The following is a 20,070-nucleotide window of genomic DNA, read 5'->3' on the forward strand; positions in this document are numbered from 1 at the left end:
ATTACTACACTAATATGCATTATCATAGAACAATCATCAAATAGCAGCCCCCTATGTACATGACCTTTTCTGAATTTTTAGAAAGCCTTCAACAGTATTGACAGAGACATAATTTAGAAACTGATGAATAATTACAGAGTTCGCCAATATCATTAAACAGTTGTATGATAGCTTATTATGTCAAGTCATACACCACTGTAAGGTTACCAAACCTTTTCTAACAAGAACATGGGTAAGACAAGGATTTATGCTTTTGCTCTTCATATTTTATGGTTACTGATTGGATCATGAGAATGACAGTCTCTGATAACATTGGACCTTAATGCAATATTTGGAAGACTTGGTTTTAAACGCTTGAGCCACTCATCCTCTAGATTCTAGATTTATGTCTTGGTAACTTCAAACTATCTTTAAAGTTAAAGAAACTTATCTTATTGGTTATTATTTTTAAAATTTCTAAGTGCCCATTTGCATATTTTTTTCTTCAGGTTAACAGCTTTTGTTGTTAAAATATTCCATCAAGCTCAGGGCCATATCTATATTGATGATAATGTCCTAATAGAGGCCCTTCAATGGATCGTCACACAACAGAACCCTGATGGCAGCTTCCAATTACCATCAAAGGTTATTAGAAAAAGTAGAAACTTTCATTTTATTTCACTCTAAAATAGCAAGTAGCAGATATAGAGCCAAGCTAAAGGTATTATTTGTGTAGCAAGTAGCAGACATAGAGCCAAGCTAAGGTATTATTTGAGTATCAAGTAGCAGACATAGAGCCAAGCTAAAGGTATTATTTGTGTAGCAAGTAGCAGACATAGAGACAAGCTAAAGGTATTATTTGTGTAGCAAGTAGCAGACATAGAGCCAAGCTAAAGGTATTATTTGTGTAGCAAGTAGCAGACATAGAGTCAAGCTAAAGGTATTATTTGTGTAGCAAGTAGCAGACATAGAGTCAAGCTAAAGGTATTATTTGTGTAACAAGTAGCAGACATAGAGTCAAGCTAAAGGTATTATTTGTGTAACAAGTAGCAGACATAGAGTCAAGCTAAAGGTATTATTTGTGTAGCAAGTAGCAGACATAGAGTCAAGCTAAAGGTATTATTTGTGTAGCAAGTAGCAGACATAGAGTCAAGCTAAAGGTATTATTTGTGTAGCAAGTAGCAGACATAGAGTCAAGCTAAAGGTATTATTTGTGTAGCAAGTAGCAGACATAGAGCCAAGCTAAAGGTATTATTTGTGTAGCAAGTAGCAGACATAGAGCCAAGCTAAAGGTATTATTTGTGTAGCAGTAGCAGACATAGAGACAAGCTAAAGGTATTATTTGTGTAGCAAGTAGCAGACAGAGCCAAGCTAAAGGTATTATTTGTGTAACAGTAGCAGACATAGAGTCAAGCTAAAGGTATTATTTGTGTAGCAAGTAGCAGACATAGAGTCAAGCTAAAGGTATTATTTGTGTTACTTAATATAGGCATCCCTTCATAATAAAAATAATGACATCCTAGCTTAAGATGATGGATGACATTAGGTAGTATTCAAAGCATGGACCATTGTAATGATAGTAGGGTGTCAGTATGATAAGATGACAGTATGGTAGTGGGCAGCTTGTAATAATGATATGACAAAAACTTGGAAGAATTTCTGCAGTGCATAGAGCATGAAGCTCTGACTTAGTACCGTTTGAATCATTAATTTACATGAATAGATTATATCTTTAACTTTATGAATGAACATTACAAAATCATGGAGTGAAAATTATCAAAACATTTTTAATAAGTGATAATGAGAACATTTCTAGTCAGAGCCGGTCCTACAGGTTGTGGTGCCCTATGCGAAACAGATTGCGCTGGGCCTAATTTGGGTTGTGATAAGGATAATAAGTGAAAATTAAGATTTTGTATTATAAAATAAATTTGTCTTTGCATTTTATTCATACTTTACTAAGTACAAAATCTGTCAAATTAGCTTTACGAACCATCTACAGTAGATAGTAGTTTTCCAACAAAAGGCCGATAAACATTCAGATCTGCCTTTAAGATTTACTATCGACTCGCAAAATATCGCTTTTTTTTTTTTTTTTTTATATAAGAGGTTGAGATAGATTAGATCTATATTTGTATGCCAATGACTATTAAAGTAAATTAAGTATTTGAAGTTCTTGTTTTGGTTAAAATTCTTTGGCTTATTATTAAATTTTTATCCAATGAAAGCTGACAATGCCTTTTTTTTTTAATCGCGAGTAGGATTGGCATTTTCCATATTGAATGACACATGGAAATGACATTTTTGTCTGTTTTAAGATTTGCATCAGTTTTCAGAAGATGTTAATAATCTCAGGACATTTTCATGACTTTTTCTTATATTTTATAATTTCAAGAGAATTCCAGAAACCCTTTAATAATAAGTTAAAATGGTTTAATTTAATAATTTACACCTAGAATTCACATCGCGCGGGGCCTATGAAAGTGCGGGGCCCACTGCGGCCGCATAGGTTGCAGTGGCCTAAGACCAGCCCTGTTTCTAGTACTGATCTTCTACCACTCTGATTGCTGCTCATTGAACAAAAGCTTAGATGATGAGTATTTTAATCTTTATTAATGTTATACTTTTTATTTCAGGGTCAAGCAGGCTCTAGCGTTGTACTCACTTTGCATGTCTTAATTTCACTGTTTGAGAATGAGGATGTTCTGGTGGAAGATGTGAGTTATTAACTCTCTTTTATAGTTTGAGAATGTTCTGACTGACTGAAGGCATGAGTTATCATATCTGTTTTATATTTGTTTTGGCTGTTTGATTATTATCTGACATTCCTTAGTATTTTTTGTGTGCCAACTCTGCCTTTTACCAAGTCTATGTTTGAATCAAATATTTGTTCTTTGTAAAAATTTAGCAGCTTACGAAACCTAATAATAACAAAGCTTTATTAAAAATAAATGTCATCTTGCTTGACTTAGCATTTTCTTAAATTGAAGTAGAGTCCACCTCAGTTCAGGTCAAGTCCATTTAGACTTCATTACAGCCGTTACAGTTAGATGTATTGTGTTGCCTATTGTACTATATTTGGCTATTTATTTATAACATTTAAGAAACTATCTTGCTATTTGGAACCTGACGTGTCAATTTTTTTGAGTTAGTTGTATCAGTGTTAACAGAGAGCCAGATAGAGAGCTCTAGCATTATCATTTCATTTTTGTGTCACTTTAGCATGCCTTGTACACTTTGATACAAATCTTGTTTAGAGACAAGAGAGGTGATATACATGAGAAGTTTTCAGTGCTGCCTTTGGGCACCCAGCCAAGTTTGCCAAAAAGCGACATGGGTATCTTCTCTCAGATGCTCCCCTGCCCATATATTTTCAAAAGTAATTAGACTAAAGTGTTTAGCATGAAAGAGAAGCTACACAAATGCAATGCAAAAAAAAAAAAGGCAAAGAAACCTGATTAAACTTCATACCTGTTCGAAAATATGTGTGAGATAAAAGGATATATAGATTTCAATTGTGTTTATTTAAACGCTGCCTGTTTTCATTGCAGAATATTGTTGAAGCACGGGGAAAGGCTTTAACTTTTGTTGAAAGTGAAGTTGACAAAACTAATGACCTTTATGTTTTGAGCTTGGCTGCGTATACCTTCCAACTAGCTGGCAGCACACGTGTTCAAGCAGTTCTGGACAAATTGGAGCTAAGAGCAACTGTTAAAGGTTGTAAAAACTGCTTTAAAAATCAACACTATTATTTGTAGTTTAGAGATTATAGGCTGCAACATATTTTACAAGGTAACTTAATTATACATGTCATATTTCAGGTGGACGCAAATACTGGATTCTACCTGAACAACCCAAGAAAAAAACTACTTTGAATTACCCAAATCAAACCAAATCCATTGACATTGAAATTACATCCTATGTTTTGTTGACATATGCTGTCAGAGGAAATCTTGTTGCTGGAAAGAGTATTATGTGGTGGCTAGCTGAACAAAGAAACTCTCAAGGTGGATTTCCCACTGCACGGGTTAGTTTCGATTTAAAACAAGCTAGTGTTTACATTTCTTCTCTATTAATTTTTTTATGTTAAAAAATGTGTATGTGTTATTGTTTACATTTTGTCAAGAAAGTTTTGTTTTTCTTCAGTATTTCGATTATTTGACAAATATTCAAACTAGTCTTTGAAAATCAGAGAAGACAATAATTTGAATACTTTAAGATTTATAAAGTTCTACAAAATCTGCATTAATTGTGAGATTGTTTATTATGCTTTAGCATAGGCAGAAGAAACTCAACTGATTCCATCTCTGTGTTTTATCCCTTAAACTATTTACACAATATGTGCTGTTCTTATTACTGTCAGAAGTTGGTTTAAATGTGCAAACATATTTTATCTTAAAATTAGAGGAATTAAATTGGCTTCTTTTAAAGAAAAGCTTTTTCTGGATTCCATAGCTTGTCTTTCAAAGAACATTCTCAAGCCAAATTTGGTTCAGATATATATTCATTCAGACTTGAAGATTATAATGTAATAGCCCAAATCTTTCAGAAGACTGGTAGGATAGCAGTGGACAAGGTGTGAATCCAGGACCACCGACATGCAGGTCAAGATCACTTGCCACTATTAAGCAGCCATATGTTTTAAGTTACCCTATTAAAATAATTAGTTGCTGTGTATATATATTTTGCTACGGTAAAGTGTAATGTTAAAAAAAAACTTGTTTTTAATTCACAGTGTAGTATTATTGCTTTGAATGCTTTAGCTGTGTTTGCTGAAAAGACTTACAGAAATAATTTCAATATGAAAATAACAGCCAAAGTGGCTCCCCAAAAAATGTTACAGTATAGGATTGACAGGACTAATGCTCTTATCTTACAATCTGGAGAAGTGAGTTGCTTGAAATTGAATTGTTGATAGTCTTTATACCAATAATAATAATTGAGTTACCTGGCTCAAAAGATGCAGCAGTGACCAATGGTTCTGATTCTATTAAAGACATTCCTTTGTTGAACAAAATTGGGTTTGATTTTTTACTTATGACTTAAAATTAAAAGAAGAGTTCAAAACTAAACAACTGTCTTAACGAAAGTGTACTGAAAAGTTTGCAAATGGTTACATGCACATTTTTGTGAGCTAAAACCATCAAGCTAATAATTCATCCAGCGCTCTTTTTTTTGTGTAAAAAAATAGGTGCCTGTACTCAATGATGGATTGCCTAACTTTTTACTACTAATAAATTAATAATAAACGTTAAAATACAAGAAAAGTAAATAATTTTTTGCCCACAAGTTCATATCAGTATGATGAGAGTAAAGAAATTATTCATTGAATCACTTGTTATTCTTTTTGATATATATTTTTTCTCGTTATAACAAGTCTTCTCAACAAAAATATGTATATTATAAAATTAATAACTCGTCATTAAGATATTTGTTTCCTGTTAAAACTCAAAGTTTTATTTTGAAAAGGGATTTAATAAATAATGTGTATACCTAACACATTTTAGATGGGGTTCTCGTGAATATAGGTTCTAGTGTAAAAACATTTTGTTTCAAACTTACTAGTCAAAACATTTCTTATTGCTTTATTGTAATGCAGTTTTGATTGAATCATAACATTTAAAAAATTGATATGTGACAATGAATGATAATTTCAGGTATCAGATGTTCCAGCTCAAGTTCAGATTGAAGCTACTGGTTCAGGCTTAGTTTTGGCTCAAGTAAGTATCACATAGTTATTAATATTTTAATTAGTATTGTTATAACTCTGGTGGCTACCCGGATAGGGTTAATCGTATGTGTGTAATCTGCTGACACACATAAAACCATGATGAATGATGAGTGGCTATGCTTCGGGAAAGATCTGTGTTGTGAATAGTACTCAGGCCAGTCACAAAGGAAATAGTCCTGTGCTCATCCATCCAGAAAAGATGTGTGATGTTCCATCAGTTTCAAGTAGATGTAAAGTCAGATGACTTTACATTGCTTCACAACTTCACAAGTACGAGAGGCAGTCACGAGTCAAGAAACAGTCCGATACTGTGAAGTTAGTCCAATATACTTTGATGCAGCAGTACATTGTTGACAATTGTTGATATGGTTAAGGTATCTACAGTGAAGCATTTTTACAGTCAGTGTTACATGTTGGCAGTTGTACAGTATCGGCTGTTGATTTATAGGACATTAAAGTGTTTATGTTTTTTTGAACCTTGAAGTAGTCAAATTCTTTGTGTTGGTTGTGTTGTAGAGAACCTGGATAGTGAGAGTCATTACAATATTCATTGCTAGAATTGAAAACTCACTACATCTTTATGATTAGTAGAATTCACAAATAGTTTTTTTTCATACTTTATATTATTAGTAGTTATAGTTTCTAATATCCCACTGAGTCTATTTTGTTATCACTGAGAAGTACATAGAAACCCAATTCATTAATCCCTGGTTGTGAGTGTGTGTGTTGTTGTTTTTTAATTTTGATTGTTCTTGCATCTAAATTGTTATTGTTAAAGTAATAATGTTTAGAAGGACTATACAATTATCTAATCTTAAAGTTAACTGATGATTTCTACATTTTATTTATGTCAGATTGCTGTCTCTTTTAATGTTGAATCAGAAATATTCAGAACAACATTTGATCTCAAAGTGACTCTAGTAGAAGAATCAATGAACTATTTCATTCTTCAGACTTGTACTAAGTAATTTTATTTGTATTATTTATGTCTTAATAGATTTTTCTAAACTTCATTTTAGGAGAAGGAATCTTAGAACAAAATCATTTATATACATGTCAAACTTCAGTTCCTAATGAAAAAAAAAAAAGCCATGCTAGAAAGTCGCCTAAAATTTTAAATTTCAATCTTATGAAAGATGAGTTTTAATGTGAAACAGAACAAAATTTGTTTTACATGCTTCAGAGGTTCCTTCAGAATTAAAGAACCTTAACCTCCCCAAGATAGACAAGGGATGGTAATGGGTTGGGTCCCCCTCCCTCGCAGCCAACATAATAACCATACCACTTGATCTCAGCACTAAATGTTAAATAACTTCTTTTATTTTTTCTCTAGATTTTTATAACAAGTGATTAAGCCACAAGAATTAAACTTGACCATATAAAAAAATCAACACATAAAATACAGGGAATACTAATATATTTGTTATGGCATCTATGATTTGATTCATTTATATAAAAATAGGCACCAAGTCTATTTTATCATTTGATAAGAAACAAAACAAAAAAGACAAAATATTAGTTCAGTTGAAATTAAATTATCTATTTTAAGCATGTATTTTTAAATGTTCATTAGTATGTCTCAATGTCTCATAATAGTTCTACAGTAATGTTAGTAATCAAACCAAAAAAATTGTGAAAGACAAAGCTTCAGTTTCTCTAATGCTCTTCAATATTTAGAGTCAGGAAACAGCTATAGACATTTTTCATTTCACATTCAAATTTATTTTTTACAATTTTGTCCTGGGTTGAATAGGCCTACGTATGCTCCCCAGTATGAAAAAAAGTCATAATGAAAACAAATTCCATCGGTAATTACATTGAACTTTTGAGAAAAATTATGTCTTTATAAGTTTTGGACACTCTTTCAGAAAAGATTATTAATTCCCCTGGCCAAACACATTTATAAAATAGACTGGGTCTAATACATTTACATTATATAGTAACAGGTTCATATTATACATTTTAGGGAATAAGTGTACATAAAATAAATAAAAAATTCTGTAGCAATGTTTAAGCCAAGTAAATCTTATTTCTTTGTAGATGAAGACTAATAATGAACCTTGTATTTGTGCATGTCTTAAAATTTTTTTTTTATTTTAATCTCACAAGGTGGATTGGAAGTGAGTCTGATAGTGTTATGACAGTCCAAGAAATTGGTATTCCAACTGGGTTTGAGGCTGACCTTGATAGCATACCAAATTTGGAAAATCTGAAGCGCATTGAATCACAGTTTAAAAACTTATATTTGTACATAGACCAGGTAAATGATAATTTATGATCAGTATAATTGTACATAGACCAAGTAAATGATACTTTTTGGTCAGTATATTTGTATAAGAATAGCTAAATGATAAGGTCCCATCTGTATATTTGAACTTATTTTATGTAGCTGATAAGTTATGAACTTTGTCAATGAGTACAATGCTTGATGAAACCAACTGGGTTGCATTTTAATTTCTTTCTGCTCTGTTCTGAAGGTGATTTAATCAAGGTATTGAATTTTTTTTTTCTCCCTGGTTACGATCTATATGTCCATTTGTAGGGGTATAACAGTCTGGTCTAGTATAGGCTCCAATAGCCTATAAAGAATAGCCTATAAAGAATCATTCTCAGTCTTTCCTAAAATTGTGAAGTACATTGGTGGCCCAGTGAGAATTGAAACTAATTTGAAGTACTAAGTAAATCAGTTTGCTAGCAAAAAGTATGGCCTAAGAAAAATCGAAACAATCTTGGAAGACAACGGCCACCCGCTCCATCAGAACTACGCCAGGTCGTCGCGAAGTGGGCGACTGCTGTCAATCAAAACAAGAACGGAGCGGTACAAAAACTCGTTCGTACCTCACTCGGTCAGACTCTATCACCGCCACTCATTGATCAGGGAACATGAAATGCACCAAGATACCTGTGTGTAGTCGCTGAATGAACTCTTTATGTTGTCTGTTGTATTTATGTGTATTTTTCTGTTGTGTTGTCTTTTATATGAGAAACGAGCCCTTGTAATCACAACAAATTTCCATAAGGATCAATAAAGCAGTCTTAGTCTTAGTCTTAAAAAGTGGAGCAGGTTAGTTTAAGAGGATTTTAAAAACTCTTAATATGTTTCAGTTCTGTTAAAGAACTGAAATCTCTTTGAAATAAAAGTATTCCCTGATTTCCTTCAATCCAAAGAAAAAACATCCCCAACACCTAACAGTTCATTTTAGGTTGGCTGCCTGGTCATGTGGTATGTGCTGTGGGCTCTTGCTTTAATGGTCCTGGGTTCAAACCCTGCCACCACATTCCCTATCATCCTGCAGGAAGTGTATTCTAGGATGTAATAATCTTCAACTCTGAAGGAACATCCGAAACATCTACAACAAAGAAACTAATCTTTCCAATAAGAATGCAATAATCTGTCCAAGTTTTGTTTGTAGATTGATTCCACGCCAGTTTGTTTAACAATGAAAGCAGTAAGAATAGGTGTTGTCTCTGGACTACAACCATCTACTGTTAGAGTTATTGATTATTATGAACCAAGTGAGTACAACTGTTTAGTCATTTCAATGTAACATTAGTCTTTGGATTGTTTTTATAAACGAACAAACAATATTTTTTGTACAGATAAACCTCAAAATATCTGTTATATTATTATCCCAGTTATTACTTAAATGGCTCTAACAAGCAGAGTGCCATAGAATTTGGTTCACATCAATTGAACACCTTAACCCTTAAAACGCGTGTGGTAATTTAGCCTCTAAACATCAGTATAATAATTCCATTTTGTATGCACTCACTGTAAAACAGCTCAGCACTTTAAGGGTTAATTCAGTGCTTGCGTTGTCAAAATTTCTGTAAGCCAACAAGGCTTTTAGTTTGGCAATCATTAAACAATATGGGCCACTCTTGTTTTTGATTTGGTTCCCCAGAATTTCATGTATCTGTTGTAATGTAAAAACATTTTAGGCCTACATTTACAAAGATTTGAGCATGAACTGTGTTTTTCCTGGCAACACATGAAAATGAAGATATTAGAATCTAGTCCAACACATGGCAATAATTGGTTTATTCCTAGTCCTTTAATTTTTTGTGTGGATTCTATAAATCCTTGGTTTTCTAGTCAGTCCATTTCAAGCTTGAGTGGAATTTCATTTCTCATTCATATTATCTAACTATAATAGCTTATATTTATATACATTTCATATTAGTTTATTTAAAAATACTTAATTTAAATAAAATTTTTATTATTATATTAAAAATATACAGAATTACTTATAATAATTTATGTAATTTGTAATGTCACATGTAAAGCAAACATTTGTAAAGCATTTTTTTTTGGTCAAGATTGATAAGGGATGTTTATATATTTAGGTAACCAAGTAACAGCCTTCTATCAGTCTCAGATCCTTGAGGCCTCGATTATCTGTGATGTCTGTAAAGAATGTGACAACTGTTTTTAACCTCCAGTACGTTAATTGAAGCTATTTTGCGGTTCTAATCATTTTTGGTTATACAGATTTAGTACATTTTCATTTTCTGGATATAATCTTTGTTTTAATCATTTCATTACGTATCAGTCATTAATGTATGCTAACTTTACGTTTTTTAGGTTACTTCAGCCAGTGTTGTTCATGATGAAATGACTTATATAATAGAGAAATACTTCCATTGTAAAATATCAGTTACTTTGTGCGTTAAAGAAGAAGAAGAGTGCAAGCCAAAGGAGAAAGAAATAAAGTGTTTTGAAACCAGAATGAATTGTTTCATTTACTTCTGTAGTAATTGTGTACAAATCAAAGCCTGATTATTTCTTTGTTTTTTGTTTTTAAATTTACTTTCTAAGTACATATATTCATGTCTAGATTGCTGCCTATTTTTTTCCAAACATAGACCGAATGTAAATATATATATATATAACCGGTCAGACTGATTTTTGTCCATTTTAAATATACCTGATTGAAATAGTTTGAAACATATTCAGAACAGAAAACATTCACTCTTGAGTTCCTCTCATTAAGAAAATTTTGAAACTATTGATGAAATGCATAACTCAGAATGATAAACAAAAGAAAGGTTTTCAAAATTTATCCATGACATGATTAAACTTACTGAGTTCATGTAGAATGCTATGGTACCATAAAATTACATTCATATTTAGGAAATGTGTGGATGAAACCTACCATGATTGGTTAGTTCAAAAATGACCTCTGCCATCCCTCCTTTCCCCTTTGTGAATGACAATGCTTTCTGAAACTTACTCCCTGTGACGAACACACTTGCCGGGGATTATATTATCAAACTTGATAATTCAATGAAGTGAAGAAACAGAAACATCTCTCTGTATTTTCTTAAAACTTCTTTAATAATACTTCTTCAACTTTCACATAAAATTAACTTTTCAATTCAATAACAACTTGACTTGATACTTCATAAATAAAACTTAAAGATACATGAAACTTCACTTAGTATAACATTCAACTTATAAAACTTTAATTAATGGATCCGCTAATATCACAAAACTTATAACCATTACTAAGTGAGGACCCAGTCTAACGGACTTTCCCTTAATTTATACCTTTCTTAATCGTACATTCCAGAATCATGGAAACTTCTCCCCTAATTATTTTAGTAACTTTGACCTTCTAGAAGCTGACGTGTGCTATTTTTTTCCCTTAACCTCCTTCTTTGATTGGATACCTAAAATTAACTTGTTTATGCTGGACACTGGTTTGACCTCGCTTCTAGAAACTGGTCGAAATAGGTCACAGATTCGACTCGTGACACTCCCTTATGGTCAGGAAAAAAAAGTTTCAAATGCCCAAGGGATTCAATTTCTAGAAAGAAAAGACAGAATCAAACTAATAACTTTATGACATATTTATATACCCAGTAGAAATTATATGCTTGATAGTAAAGCCAGGCTCTGCATACTTCTGAGATAAGTGTATGTTATGTCAACTGGTTAGATTTAGATGAAATAGTAGAATCCACTAGCATAACTTTAAAAAAAACAACAACTTAAACCTGTATGCTTTACCATGAAATGCCACTGTGTCATTGGTGCAATGGCTTAGTCATTCTTTTTTTTTTCTTATGTTTCCACTCAATCTTCATTTCTATATTAGTTTTAAGCTTTCTGTCTAATGAGACTCTTTCCATAATGAACAATTTAAACTAATTATGATAAGAAAAATGTCTATAAAAGGTATCTGAAGTACAATTTAAATCAGCAATCTACTAAATACTTCTAACATTGCCAAGTGTTAATTAAGCAAAATGTTGTTGTTTTTTTATTGATGTTATTACTAATTTAGTATTTTCTGTTGTTTTTTTTTATATTAATTTTTGTTTATTACATCTAACATCCAACATTTAAACATACACAAAAAGACACAAAACCCTTTTAAAGTTTTTTTTTTTATTTTATTAATTTTAAGGTACAACAAAAACATAAATATTATATATATATATTTCTTTTTACAAATAAATATTAACATATGTCTTTAACCTAGCAAACTTGAATTAACACATTTTCCTTTTTACACACATTGGTTAATATATATATATAACAACAACAAAAAATGAGATTTCATTGACTTTTCTGCACACAGATTGCACATCATTAAAATAAATATCAGGTACTTCATGTACACCACCCATTGAAAGACATTAAAACACTCGTGCAAATTGGCTGTTACAGCAAAAAAATGTTAATAAAATGTCTAATAAATAAAATGCCATTTTAGTCTACTTCTTCTACTGTTGGTCCACCTTGATGACCATTTGAAGATGTAGGTCCACCTTGGGAATGGAGTTTAGCCATAACTGATGAGCTGACCTTTTGTATCTCCTTCAACTTGTCTTCAAATTCTTCTTTGTCTGCAAGTGAGTTGTTATCTATCCACTTCAAGGTACTGTTACAAACATTGAGTACTGTGTCTTTGTCCTTTGAGGACAATTTCTCTCCAGCAGCGTCTACGGCCTGTTTAACACTGAAGACGTAGTTCTCAAGCTGATTTCTGGCTGATACCCTCTCCTGCTGTCTTTTATCTTCATCTTTGTATTTCTCAGCTTCTGACAACATTCTGTCTATCTCTGCTTGACTCAGTCGACCTTTGTCATTTTTGATGGTGATATTGTTGGACTTGCCAGTGCTTTTATCCTGAGCACTGACATTTAGTATGCCATTAGCATCAATGTCAAATGTAACTTCTATCTGGGGTACACCTCTCGGTGCAGGGGGAATGCCCGTTAGGTGAAACTGGCCCAACAGGTTGTTGTCTTTGGTCATGGCACGTTCACCCTCGTAGACCTGGATGTCGACACCGGGCTGATTGTCTGAGTAAGTGGTAAATATCTGAGAGGTCTTGGTTGGAATGGTTGTGCCTCTCTTGACCAGAGGTGTCATGACACCCCCAGCTGTCTCAATACCCAGTGAGAGAGGAGCAACATCCACTAGCAGCACATCTTTAATGGTCTCACTGGTGTCCCCTGTCAGTACAGCTGCTTGTACAGCAGCACCATAAGCTACAGCTTCATCTGGGTTGATGGATTTGTTCAGCTCTTTGCCGTTGAAAAAGTCGCTCAACAGCTTCTGGACCTTTGGAATACGAGTTGATCCACCAACAAGCACAACTTCATCTATTTTGCCCTTGTCTAGTTTGGCATCTCTCAGTGCTGCCTCAACAGGCTGTAATGTTGACCTGAAGAGGTCACCACAAAGTTCTTCAAATCTGGCTCTAGTGATCTTGGTGTAAAAGTCAATACCTTCATAGAGAGAGTCTATTTCAATGGAGGCTTCAGAGCTGCTGGAGAGGGTTCTCTTGGCTCGTTCGCATGCAGTACGAAGGCGTCTGATGGCCCTTGGGTTGTTGCTCATGTCTTTGTTGTGTTTGCGTTTGAACTCCTGCACAAAGTGAGAAACCATTCTGTTGTCAAAGTCCTCACCACCCAGGTGTGTGTCGCCAGCGGTGGCTTTCACTTCAAACATTGAGCCTTCATCAATAGTTAAGATGCTGACGTCAAAAGTACCTCCACCCAAGTCAAATATCAAAACATTCTTTTCTCCTTTCTGACCTTTATCCAGTCCATATGCCAATGCAGCTGCTGTAGGCTCATTGATGATTCTAAGCACATTAATTCCAGCAATGGCACCAGCATCTTTTGTTGCTTGTCTTTGAGAGTCATTGAAATAAGCTGGTACTGTGATCACTGCATCTGTGACTTTTTGACCCAGATAAGCTTCAGCTGTCTCTTTCATCTTGGTGAGAACCATTGAACTGATCTCTTCTGGGGCAAACAGTTTCTGCTCTCCTCTGTACTCTGCTTTGATTTTGGGCTTCCCATCAACTTCCACAACCTTGAAGGGCCAATGCTTCATGTCACTCTGAACTGTTTTGTCATTAAACTTTCTACCAATCAATCTCTTGGCATCAAAGATTGTGTTGCTAGGATTCATGGCTGCCTGGTTTTTGGCTGCATCACCCACTAGACGTTCAGTGTCAGTGAAGGCTACATAACTTGGGGTTGTTCTGTTCCCTTGGTCGTTGGCAATGATCTCCACTTTGCCATGTTGAAACACACCCACGCAAGAATAGGTTGTCCCGAGGTCAATACCAATAGCTGGAGCTTTATTTCTTCCAGGCATCTGTACAAATAGAAACAAATAAAACAATGATAAATACTAATGTCGTTGGACTATGGAATCAAAAGCAACAAAAATGTCCAAGTCTTTCCTCTAACTTTCAAAACAAATTAGCCTACTTCTTAAAATTTATTGGTAAATTATAATATGTGGAGGTCCACTGGTGAGATAGCAAAACTAAATTCCCAGCCTCAATCTTTCAGTTAAGAATATATAGATTTAAGTATTTAAATAGGATTAAATATGATATAATTTATAATAAAAGTCTAGTAACATAACAACAGGACAACATATAAATATAATGGTATTACTTATTATATAACATTTACTTTTAAGACTTAAAATAAATTATTGCAAAAATATTTTTAAAAAAATATTTTATTAGAATCTAGATGCTAACGGTCTTAAAAATGTAGACTATATAATAAGTTCTAAATTTTACAAACGGGGAGAGGGGGGAAGTAGTGCTATTAGATCTGTCGTGGTCTTACCTTCTAGGCTTTATGAAGTTCCGACTGTATCTGGATTCTGGATCTTGAATATCAAGCAATTTAGAGTTAGATCTATAATGCGTGTAGGTAGGCCTAGCTACTTAGATAAGTAGACTAAGAGATCTGCAGCTTCTGTATTACTTTAACACTATTAACAGAATCGCTTATCTCACAACTTTTAGATGATTTAGACGTATCGATGTTTCAAGTAAATTTAAGCAAATCACTTTAACTAGCACTGTAAGAAAAATGCTTAGGTTGCTGTCGCTTGAAGACTTTGTTGTCTTGCTTACTTGTTCAGCTCAACTGTATCTAATCCAAACGATGGAAACCTCGCTCTTATATACTACATGGTGTAGAATGTATAGAGATTTCTCGAAGCCTGTACAACACTGTGGAGGTTTCTAGATAACCTAAATAGTTATTTGCTGCATTTCTATTGGCTGACCTCTGATTTCATAACCTTTGCCTCTTGACTCTGTGATAAAAATAGTTTTTCCAATCGTTTCTAGAACCATGTCTAGAACATAGAACATTTTAAATTATAATAAGCTCTCAATCGGGAAAAAAAAGGTAATTCTGAATTAGATCTAGAAGAGTTAAAGAAATAGGAACCATATTAGAGCACGTCTTTCCACACAGAAATATGCTAATTATATTAGAGTAACAATAACACAGACTATTGGTTATAGGCCAATAATAGAATATGCATCCTCCGTCTGGGACCCCTCAACTCAAGAAAACATTAAGAAACTAGAACAGACACAAAATAGAGCAGTGCGATTCATAACAAACGAATATTCACATTTGACTAGAGTAACACCTTTAGTAAAGTCACTAAATTTAGAAAGCCTTCAGGACAGAAGGCTCAAAAGTAAAGTAGCAATCATACATAAAACACTGAACCATAATCTTCAAATACAAAAACAAAATTTAATAAAATACTCTGAAAGACACAAAGATAAAGGCACATTCCTCGTCCCATATGCTAGGACAAATTTGTACAAATACTCCTTCTTCCCTAGTGCTATTAGAGCATGGAATGGGTTGCCTGAGCTAGCCAGGAAAACCAGTGACTTGGCAGAATTTAAGTCATTGGTTAATATGCATGACTAAATGCATGACGCGTAGGACGTAATCATCTTCTTTTTTGAAGTAACGTCTGTATTATATAAGACTAATAACTCTTAATACGGCCTATCCAGGGTTACATATATGCATGTTTTTCGTATTTTCTATACAGTCGTTTACCCCTGCAGCAGTAAATCTTGTTTAGTTACTAGTTGTTAAAATAAACAAAAAAATAATTATCATGGAAACCCAATATTGGCGAAATTATTTTTTTTTCCTTAAAGTATTGGAAACATTAATGTGGTTTATTAAAAGAAATGTTTACCAATCAAAACAAAAACTAAAATGTTACTTATAAACTACTTTAGGTCAGTTTAGAATATGCGAGAAAACATAAGGAACTAAATCAGACGTAAAACATAGGGTCTTGAAATTTAAAACAAACGTATGTTCACATTTGATTAGTGATTAGAGTATACCATATTAGTAAAACCAATGGACAGGTTGACTAAAAAGTAAAGTAGCAATAGTAGGCTACATAAATCACTGAACCCTAATTTAGAAATATAAAAACACATTCTATATGCTAGGATAAAGTCGTAAAAGTTAATAGTGCTAATACTGCTCCTTCTTCCCTAGTGCTATTAGGGCATATGGAATGGGTTGCCTGCTGAGCTAGCCAGGAAAACCAGTGACTTGGCAGAATTTAAGTCATTGGTTAATATGCATGACTAAATGCATGACGCGTAGGACGTAATCATCTTTTTTGAAGTAACGTCTGTATTATATAAGATAAGAAGAGAAGAGCATTGAATGTGTAGCCTGAATCTTATATAGAGCTATTACAAAAAACAACAACAATGTAGCAGGTTTAAGTCACTGCTTAACATATTATGCATGGATAGATTAATGACACGTATATAATGCGTAGGGTGTAATTATCTTTTTTTTTTAAAAAAAAAGTAACGTCTGTAGATAATATTGGGTGTTTTGATAATCAAGACTTAAAAAAAAAACAAAAAAAAACAAACATATCCTCAGACCTCTTAAATAAGACGGAAAGAAAACTGGTGCTCTGATCCCTCTTTAGAAAATAATCTGGCATCACCTCTGTACCTGTGACCTGTTTACCCAAGCCTCAAAATCTGTACCTTTTCTTTTGCAGTCCTAGGAATAATGCTTTAGTTGAAAGAGCTTACATATTCGCTGACAACATACAGTAGCTTACCGTATTTTCGCGCATAAAAGCCGCGGGTTATACAACTTTTCCACTGCGAATGCCACCAGTGCGGGGTACACAAAGGCGCACAATTAACAGCATTAATTTTACCCATAGACATATAGCATGTCAACGACTTTCTGTCGTAACAACATATAGGCCTACTGATACGACGTAAGCTCGTGTTTCACCGGCGCCTTCGACATTGGGTCACGGAGGTCACGGTTTCACACGCGTGTTGCACTCTATAGGCCTATATGAATCGCTTGCTTGAACAACTGAAACACGATTGCACCTCGAGGGACAGATCTCTGATGAGCACCAGCATATATATTATGTACCGATATTTGACGGCAAGTCAGCCTGGGCACATGCGGGGTATATAAGGAATCGGTAAATGTACGATTTTGTTTTTACTTATTTTGTCATTTGTGAGTGGGAATAGGCTATATACGCGGCATGTGCAGGTCATACGCCTACAAATACGGTTGACATAGATGAAGGACTTTCTTTTCTCTAAGACAGTGTATTTTAATTTTATATTCTTGTTGATTTTCAAACAAACAAAATTAATTGTAGGCCTAATAATAATTAAAAAAAAAAAAAAAAAAAAACGTGTTCGGGAATTTGTGCCACTTTTTTTGTAAATTGTCTGCAGACCGGCCCATTTTAGGTACCGGCCCACCGGGCATTTGTCCGTTTGCTCATATATAGACAGTCCGCCCCTGATATAATCTTATGTAGGCCCTAATATATTACAGACGTTAAAACGTCCTACCCTATATCTATATTAGATTATATAGATTGACTTATATCTAGCGCTAACTTAAACGTCAATAGAATATTGTTCGAGCAATTTAATCTTTATAAAAAAATAATTAAAAATAATAATAAAAATGGGAATGTCTTCGATTCCAAAGATTAGGGATGAGTGTAGTTTGAGTGTTTCACACGACAACGCAAACCTAATAAGATAGAATCTAGTTGCGACCTGCATATTTTCCCACATCTCGTACAGACAAAGCCGTGATCCGCCGGAGCTCTAGACCTATATCTAGATCTATTTACGTTTTCTTTCCGTCTTCTGCTCCTGTCTGAAATAATTATAAGGGCTATTCTTTGAGTGTCGAATATGTGTCCCGCAGCCTTTGTAATTTTAAGAGGCCTGCTCTGACTTTCAGAAGCCATCTGACTATGATCTGATGCCAGCTACTTCGATAATTCCACTAGACTAGACTAGTCTCAGTCTGTAAATGTAAAGTGACGTCATATCCACACTGATCAGACTAGATCTAGATTTCTAGTTTAAATATCTTTAAATCTAATATTTTAGAACTACGATCTCAGTTTGGTAAAAATGTCTATTTTAAGAAAACTATCAGCCGCACCCAAGGAAAAACAAACAGATGAAATAATAACCCTTTCAATTAGGCCACTTAATCAAACAGGTAGATCTAGTCTACATGTAGAATTCTAGGTCTAGTGTCATAGATCTAGATCAAGATCTATCTAGAAATTTACTTAGATCTAGTCTGGGTAACTATAGCTTATCCAGATTAGATTTTTTTTATCTAGAGACTATGACTAGAATTCTAGATATAAATTCACTAGTGACACTAGATAATGAGATATCTTTAGTTTTAGTCTGCAGACAAAATAGATCTAGATCTAGGACTAGACTAGTCTTAGATCTATAGTTGGTAGATAATAAATCATAATAATAGTTAAGCCATAGGCATAGTGGCTATTAATAGATCTAGATATCTAGAGAGTCTAGACCTTACAAAAAAGACTAGACTAAGAAGTCTAAAGTGAAGAATTAAGTTAGCTTACATAAATGAAGAGATCTTCTGGACTCTATAATAATAGTTATACTAGAGTCTAGGTCTAGGCCCAGAAAAAAATGCCCAGATAATGAGATATTCACAACTTGATGATTGATCTTAACTCTCAAATGTAAAATAAAAAGATTTGACTATTTTATTATTTAAAACTACAGCTCTTGTCTACAATTTAATTAAAGTCTAGATAGATCTAGACCTAATCTTATGGATCTGTTATAGACTGGCAGTAGGCCTATAATGGTCCCAAGCTGTTACATCCAGCACCACCATTCTTATACTGTCCAAAGGATGATCTAGATCTAATTAGATCTAAGTGGTGCCTGTTTCAAGCTACACAAATTGGAGTCCAAAAACTTTTACTTTGGCCAGATTTTATTTAGAGCTTAGATTTTATGTCCCATTTAATTTGTTTAAATAGGAGAAACTTTTAGCTTTAGATCTGTATCTAGTTTTCTTATTTTGTTTTGTTTTTTATTTTAAAAAATATTATTTTTTGTTAGTATTAGCCATCAATCCCATTATTAATTGTGTAGACACATCGACTACTCCCAACATTTTAGGCCCTTAGTATAATTGGTGTTTTTGTTTGCTCCAATGCTATCTAATATTATCTAAAAGTTTTTCTTTAATATTATTTTCAGACAACCAAAGTACTAATGATGTAGATCTAGATCCTAGCAATGCCCATGAAGCTCAAATTAGAGGCTCTCTAAAATTTGTAGATGCAAGGTATACATGCAAGAGTCTAATAGTGGCCCACAGGGGCAAGTCATTTAGTACTTCTAAGAAGACTTACAGGCATGGAGTGTTGTGGTAGTTTCACTTGTAGGAAGTTGTTACTGAAAAGAGTGTTATATGACATTATTACTACATTACATATACTACATTAGAAATGTCTTTTTTTGTAAATGTACTCATAATTACAAGATGAATCTTTATTTTTGACACACTCAACCTTCAAGTTTCTTAGACTAGGGGGGAACCATCAGTTATTGAACCCTGGACAACTGGTATATTGCTATGCCACTAAAAAGGTTGCATGAAAGTTGTTTACTGTTATTTTTTATATATAGAAGTGACATTGACAACAGATACGTTTTTAGGTTTAAGCATCC

At 33.6% G+C, this 20,070-nt stretch overlaps 3 protein-coding genes across 10 annotated transcripts in view; 2 read left to right on the forward strand and 1 right to left on the reverse strand.

The window, feature by feature from the left end:
• LOC106075362 (CD109 antigen-like) overlaps positions 1-10,440 on the forward strand; it is a 52,766-nt gene extending 42,326 nt beyond the window's left edge. For all 4 annotated transcript variants that reach the window (XM_056038465.1, XM_056038466.1, XM_056038463.1 and 1 more), the window contains 11 exons: positions 489-624; positions 2,616-2,696; positions 3,531-3,696; positions 3,801-4,006; positions 4,715-4,867; positions 5,637-5,699; positions 6,565-6,674; positions 7,820-7,970; positions 9,124-9,226; positions 10,058-10,152; positions 10,296-10,440. In XM_056038465.1, the coding sequence (XP_055894440.1) occupies positions 489-624; positions 2,616-2,696; positions 3,531-3,696; positions 3,801-4,006; positions 4,715-4,867; positions 5,637-5,699; positions 6,565-6,674; positions 7,820-7,970; positions 9,124-9,226; positions 10,058-10,146 (1,258 nt within the window). In that variant the 3' untranslated portion in view covers positions 10,147-10,152; positions 10,296-10,440. The remainder of the gene's footprint in view (positions 1-488; positions 625-2,615; positions 2,697-3,530; positions 3,697-3,800; positions 4,007-4,714; positions 4,868-5,636; positions 5,700-6,564; positions 6,675-7,819; positions 7,971-9,123; positions 9,227-10,057; positions 10,153-10,295) is intronic.
• A 1,748-nt stretch (positions 10,441-12,188) lies between these two features.
• LOC106075328 (heat shock protein 70 B2-like) lies at positions 12,189-15,202 on the reverse strand. Its single transcript, XM_056037451.1, has 2 exons — positions 14,822-15,202; positions 12,189-14,333 (listed from the first exon to the last, which is right to left on the reverse strand). Exon 2 carries the CDS (start codon positions 14,331-14,333, stop codon positions 12,429-12,431), a length of 1,905 nt encoding a protein of 634 aa, XP_055893426.1. The 5' UTR covers positions 14,822-15,202; the 3' UTR covers positions 12,189-12,428.
• Positions 15,203-18,067: 2,865 nt separating this feature from the next.
• Positions 18,068-20,070, forward strand: part of LOC106075397 (anoctamin-6-like) — a 46,441-nt gene continuing 44,438 nt past the window's right edge. For 4 of the 5 annotated variants that reach the window (XR_008779261.1, XM_013236349.2, XM_056037448.1 and 1 more), the window contains exons 1-2: positions 18,068-18,559; positions 19,597-19,684. Coding sequence is in view for 4 of the 5 variants with exons in the window: in XM_013236349.2 (XP_013091803.2) it covers positions 18,469-18,559; positions 19,597-19,684 (179 nt within the window). In the remaining variant the exon portion in view is untranslated. The remainder of the gene's footprint in view (positions 18,560-19,596; positions 19,685-20,070) is intronic. The other variant, XM_013236342.2, reaches the window with a different exon arrangement.

Source organism: Biomphalaria glabrata, chromosome 8 (genome assembly GCF_947242115.1).
Source record: "Biomphalaria glabrata chromosome 8, xgBioGlab47.1, whole genome shotgun sequence".
NCBI classification, from domain to species: Eukaryota; Metazoa; Mollusca; class Gastropoda; family Planorbidae; genus Biomphalaria; species Biomphalaria glabrata.

Excerpts from the sequence above, each read along its gene's own strand:
- LOC106075328 (XM_056037451.1), bottom strand. The coding sequence starts at position 14,333 with ATGCCTGGAAGAAATAAAGCTCCAGCTATTGGTATTGACCTCGGGACA.